Below are 6,017 nucleotides of genomic sequence, written 5' to 3'. Positions count from 1 at the left end.
GGCGCTGGGCCGCAGCGGAGTACGGCCCAGGGTGGTGTCAGGTGCGTGAGACAGCGTATGGTCGTTTGTGGCACTAAGCCCCCAGGTCAGAAGGGTCGATGTCGATTGCGGAAAGGCCAAGGCGCGGATTGTCGTTTGCGACGCGCGCGGGGAAAGCCGAGGGAAGAAAGAGACATTTCCCTCCGCAACGAAACGACATGTGTCGGCTAGGTCTCGGACAACTTCAGTTCCACATGCCAAAGCGTCATTTTATTTTTTGATACCGCAGTGGTAATATATTACACGTTTCGTTATAACGCTGCATTGACGGTACCATTACTGATTTTCTGTACTAAATTAGGTTCGTTAGTTTAGGTTTGCTTCCTCTTATTTAAAAGCAAAGCTCGGAAGCTGCACGCCGGAGCCGTGCGCCTGTCTGCGTCCGTAAACGATAGGTGTGAGTGAGCGGAACCCGCACCACAAGTCGCCCAGCTCGCTGCGGCCCCAGCGCCGTGGAGGTAGGCAACCCGTCGCGCTGCCCGCTAGCGACAATTTCCCTTTTCTCCCGCACAATCCCCTCTTTTCCCTCCGATGCCCGCTAGCGACAATCCTGACCCTTCTACCTGGGGCCCTTGCCCGCTAGCGACATACGCCCCTTAAATTTTCACCCAGAGGGCCGTAAAATTGCGTGTTTAGTCAAGAAAAAAATACGCCAAAAATTGGAGTTTTCAAAACCACCTCTTATGGCAGGCCAGAATAACAGGCAAGGTAGGGTCACGAAAACGTTAAAGGAAAAAACTTAAAAAATGTTTCCAGGAGTTTTCATCCAAAATGGCGCCTGGAAACCACTATTACAACCCAAGAATCGAAAATAAGCGATATACGACTTACCCTACTATTCGCACTGACGGTATCCAAAGTGTACCGAACACTAGTACGTGTCTTTTAGGACCCTGGGTCAGCGGTGTACCATAAACGAACATCGTAGTGACTCCTGAGACTCCCCAAGTGTCCCAGAGATGGCATTTGAAGTATGCTTCCAGTTTTTTAGAACCTCGGGTTGTGTCGCAAGGAACTATATTCAGAGAAACCCATGTTTTTACTTTTAAAAAGTTACGGTTAAAAATAAACTTACTGTTAGTGTCGTTTGCATTGCAGCATAACTATTTTCGATCTTTGCTTGGATTACTCGCAATAGTAGACGGTGCCATTTTGCATTATTTGGATAAACACTACTAATCAAGCTTCTTACGCACCTGGTCGGTTGGAGCAGTGATGCGGAGTGGCCTGACGTTAAGGTATTTAAGAAGAGCATTTAGCATGGCCATAGCGTATCCTTCCGGGATGAGGTACCCTGGAGAGAAGATGTTTGGATCGTACTGGAGATTGACAGCAAGAAAACATCCATCGAGATCTGCGGGCTCTTTGACCGGGAAAACGGTGAACCTGTCCTGCGCCCGCGAAAGAAACGCCATCCACAATAAGTGGCCACAAACAAGCAATTAGTTGAAAAGCTCAGTGAACAAACAAACAAACAAAAAACAAACACACACACAAACAAACAGAATGACACTTTTTCGGTCAGTGGAGTTATGGTGGATACAGAGTTTGTCTGACTTGGGCGTGATTTTCACGCGACCAGCGTGAAAATGGATGTTTTGATTAGCAGCCGACGTAACGTAGTAACCAATGGCAGCCACTTCACTTGGAGTACGTCATGCATGCGAATTGAACCAGCTCTTCAGCTATCGTGATTTTCACGACTCCAGCGCAATTTTCCATGCCTCTGGCGTTATTTTTAAGCAGTCGTCTGCTGCAGCGAGAGTCTACACGCCCGCGCACAGGAGAGGGACCCCAGCTAACCTCTCGGGTGACGGACGAACCAGCGCGACATTTCACGCAGACGCCTGCGCGAAAATCGCGCAGAGGCGTGAAAATCAGGCTGGGTACGTTCTACCCGGGTCGAGTGAGAGGGCTCGACGCCCGCCGAGCGGGAAAACATAAGATACTTTAAATTTTTACGCTACAGTAAAGGGGACACAGTAAGAAATCCTGTGCTAAATCATTGCTAAGACCACAGAACTGGAACCACACCTAAAACACAGTGCTGACTGTGGTGGGCTACACCACAGGGTTTTTCTGTTGACCGCCTCAGTCTGTGACTCGTCTATGGTTCGAGACGTCTCTGTTCGTTCTTAGCTCTCGCTGACGACCCGCCGCGCTCCAGGAACCACATGCTGGAGGATTAAGCCAACGTGTATCTTCGTGCACCCGCGCGGAGATTGAAGATTTTTGAGGGGAGGTTAAGAGTTTGGTCCTCCGAAGGGCCAGTAGTGTCCAAAGGCCTTGCAGCGAACGAGCCTTCGGGCTCAAGGTCCTCCATGCCCCTTAGAGCAGAAGACCTTCTCCAGCGAAACATATGAGCTTGAACTTGAACTATTTGAACCGTGCCAGCGCCACTACTGCCTTTTATTACTAATTTTTCATCACACTATTTTACTGTGATTGTGAAAGCACAGAACTTTCGTGTGGTAGTTCTGTGGTTTATCACAGGATTGAGCACTGACATACTGTGGTAGCTCCGTGCTTCACACAGGATTGAGAACAGACAGGCTGTGTAATTAATTGACGCAATTTTTTCTGTGAAAATCCTGTGCTTTTGTCTGACAGTGGAGACCCCCCCGCCCTTCTTTTCTCCTGTGAGTGCAAGTGTTCGTACTTCATGGTCGTGCTCTCTATGCCGGCTCCCTGCCCTGGCCGTTTCTTTCCTGTTTCGCACGCACCCGGTGTAGCGCGGCGGCGTGGCAGACTGATGCGCTAGCTGGAGCTGCCTAGAGCGCTACCAGCCATCACCTACGTCACGAAGTGTGGCTGGGAAGCTGTCGCCAGCCGACAGGCATCTGTCCTTGACTTTCATCGATTGTGTTTGACTTCTCGTGGGGGAAATCGCCAATGGGGAAATCGCGGCAGAAAGATGCAACCAGTAGGTCCAGACCGACGAAGAAGGCCAAGGTAAAAGTGAATGCGCCGTTTCTAATTGCTGCGCCCGACCCCTCCGTTCAGGATATTACTAGCTATATGTACGCCAGACCACGACTCGCGTAACAGGCTTCGCGATATCTCACGAAACACTGTTACGCTGCGACGCGCCTGGCGAACATACAGCTAGGCCTGCGGCGCTGACACCCAAGACGGGGTAATAGGAGTGGATATACAATTTTTCGAAATGAAGTCTTTTTAACGATTTAATCGACCAATTGATCATTTTCACCTCATTCTTGCCAAAAAATGCCCCCTAGCACCTAAACGGTACAAGATAGAGCCAAACGGACGAAATTTTCGTGAGTGGGCTCTACTTTGACGAGTTACCCCTAAGGAACCCATAAAAAAATATTTGAAAAAAATACATTTTGCGACCAGTGGTTTTTGATTTTTTAAAAAGTCAATTTTTGAGCTAGAATGCTCATCTTCGAACTCGATCTGTCTTTTTATGATACAAAACGACCCTAAAATTCCTAGATCGCTATCTCAATTCATTCTTTAGTTATCGTGCGGACAGACAGACACAAACAAACAAACACACAAACAAACAAACAAACAGAAGGAAACTTTTCGGGTCAGTGGAGTTATGGGCTTCGCTAATCGCTCAGCCAAAAAGGCAGAGCCGGGAGGGTCGGGCGGTGTAGCTAACTAAAACGTGACAACTGCGCGAGTGCCAGTGGGCACCGTTGGACCACACAGGACTGTTTATTGGTCCACGTTAGAATGCATTTGACAAGTGATTGGGACGAGCGAGAATGGGGAAAGAGACGAAGACTCAGAAGCCGCTCTGGACACAGAAGGAGATGAAACGGATGGTGAAACTTCCAAGGACGAGGACACATTGCGATCATCTCATTGGCTTAGCGATTAGCGAAGCCCATTACTCCACTGACCGGAAAAGTTACATTCTGTTTGTCTGTTTGTTTGTCTGTCTGTCTGTCCGCACGAAAACTCGAGAATAAATTGAGATAGCGATCTGGGAATTTCAGGGTCGTTTTGTATCATAAAAAGACAGATCGAGTTTGAAGATGAGCATTCTAGCTTAAAAATTGACTTTAAAAAAAATCAAATACCAAAGGTTGCAAAATATTTATTTTGTTCAAGTATTTTTATATCGGCATCTAAGGGGTAACTCGTGAAAGTAGAACCCTCAGGACGAAAATTTCGCCCGTTTTGCTCTACCTTATACCGTTTTTGCGCTATGGGTCATTTTTTTTCAAAAACAACGTTAAAAAGACAAAATGGTCTACTAAATCGTAACAAAGGCTTCATGTCACAGAATTGTAAAGGGAGTAATACTTAAACCACATATTAAGGGTCGAACCACACCCCCTTTTGGGCTTAAGGGTCCCTAGGTCACTGGTAATTGTGTCAACGAACGTATGTCCAAAAAAATCGAGTCGATTGAATTTCGGTCTATTTTCAGAATGCATAGTTTTCGTGTCAAAATACCTTTAAATTAAAAAGTTGAAATAATTTGGACATGCGTATGCGTTCATTGACACGATTACCAGTGAGTTTATCTAGTACCACTAAAACGTTGATTTTTACATCAATCTGTCGAAATTCGAACTTTTAATAAAAACCGTTACCGAACAGCAGAAGTTTCATTTTCCTAATTTTAGAGTAATAAGACCCCTACAGATGGTTTCAGTATGTCAAATTTTGGGCCCGGAAGGCCCTGTTCCCCTAAACCCTCCCATTTGCTCGGCTCGGGTGTCAGCGCCGCCTGTTACGCGAGACGTGGTCTGGCGTACATATAGCTAGTATCATGTGGGAGCACGAAAAAATCAACAAGGAAAAGATACGCATTCTTCACTCGCTCGCATACTTAAGAGCAGCTGTAATCGAGCATGCACGAAAAGATCTCATTTGATTTCAGAAAGAAATATGTTTAAATATACAACGAAGATACTTTGACCTCAAGAAATTTCAACTGAACATAATGAACGTGTTAAAGGACCAAATTGCTGCTATGGCCGACGAAGCAGTATTCTGGAGGGAAAAGAAATTGCTTTTAAATGAAAATATCGATGATCCATTTATCCCAGTCGTGCTTAACTGTCTTGCTGATTCGTATTCATTATGTACATAAAATGACGTAAACTGATATTTAAATAAAGAAATAAACAACATTTTTCAAAGAGCTTTTTTGTTCGTTTTATTCAGCCCGATGTCATTCCCCTTCACACGCTCTTTGTTTACCCCATCACCTGGCCTCGGTCCGGCTGTCCACTTCCCTTGTTTCGTCGCCTCCCCGAGGGCTTGGTGAACCTATTTGACTTACACACGTCCTCTGTTTCTGTCGCCAGCAACAGCCCCACAAGGCGTACGTCCCCGATATTTTTTTTGGTGGGGTGGGGTAGGGGGGGGGGCGTACATATGGGAGTGTGAACCTTACCTGTTTGCGATCGACCAATGGTGCTAACCCATCCCTAAACTATCAAGGATCGATTGAAGGGCATAAGTCAAGGGTAGCAACATAACCCAACCTAAAGAGGGTTGATCTTCGCTCTCGTGGCTGTCACGACGCGTATACACACAGTGGGTGTATGACAGAGATGTCAGGATGGCCGAGTGGTCGAAAACGGTAGACTTAAAGTCTGCTCCCCCCGGGGGTCGTGGGTTCGAATCACACTCCTGACATTTTATTAATTTTTCTCTTAGCAGGATTTCTGGGTGCGCATGGAAATGCTAAGCAACGCTTTGTAGTACTGCGAAGTATTAAGATCTTTTGTACTAACGATTGCTATGCAGGAATTTAACAGTGTATCCCACCCCCCTCTATCTCTCCCTCTCTCCCTCTCTCTCCCTCCCTTTCTCTTTCTCCCTATTTCTACCTCTCTCTTTTTTAGCCCGCCCTTCTGCTTTAAAATAACAAGGTAGATGTACGCCAGACCGCGTCTCGCGTAACAGGCTTCGCGATATCTCACGAAACACTGTTACGCTGCGACGCGCCTGGCATACATCTACCTTGGCCTGCGGCGCTGACACCC

General features: G+C 46.7%; 1 protein-coding gene across 1 annotated transcript in view; it reads right to left on the bottom strand.

Annotated features, from left to right (window-relative positions):
* LOC127750886 (uncharacterized) overlaps nucleotides 1-6,017 on the bottom strand; it is an 80,527-nt gene that overhangs the window by 31,484 nt on the left and 43,026 nt on the right. Inside the window, exon 5 of the mRNA XM_052273535.1 lies at nucleotides 1,236-1,430. Within this exon, the coding sequence (XP_052129495.1) occupies nucleotides 1,236-1,430 (195 nt within the window). The remainder of the gene's footprint in view (nucleotides 1-1,235; nucleotides 1,431-6,017) is intronic.

Source organism: Frankliniella occidentalis, unplaced genomic scaffold (assembly GCF_000697945.3).
Source record: "Frankliniella occidentalis isolate FOCC.00 unplaced genomic scaffold, Focc_3.1 Scaffold280, whole genome shotgun sequence".
Taxonomy (NCBI): domain Eukaryota; kingdom Metazoa; phylum Arthropoda; class Insecta; order Thysanoptera; family Thripidae; genus Frankliniella; species Frankliniella occidentalis.
Note: the sequence above shows the minus strand (reverse complement) of the source record. Positions and strands in the feature narration are given on the sequence as shown.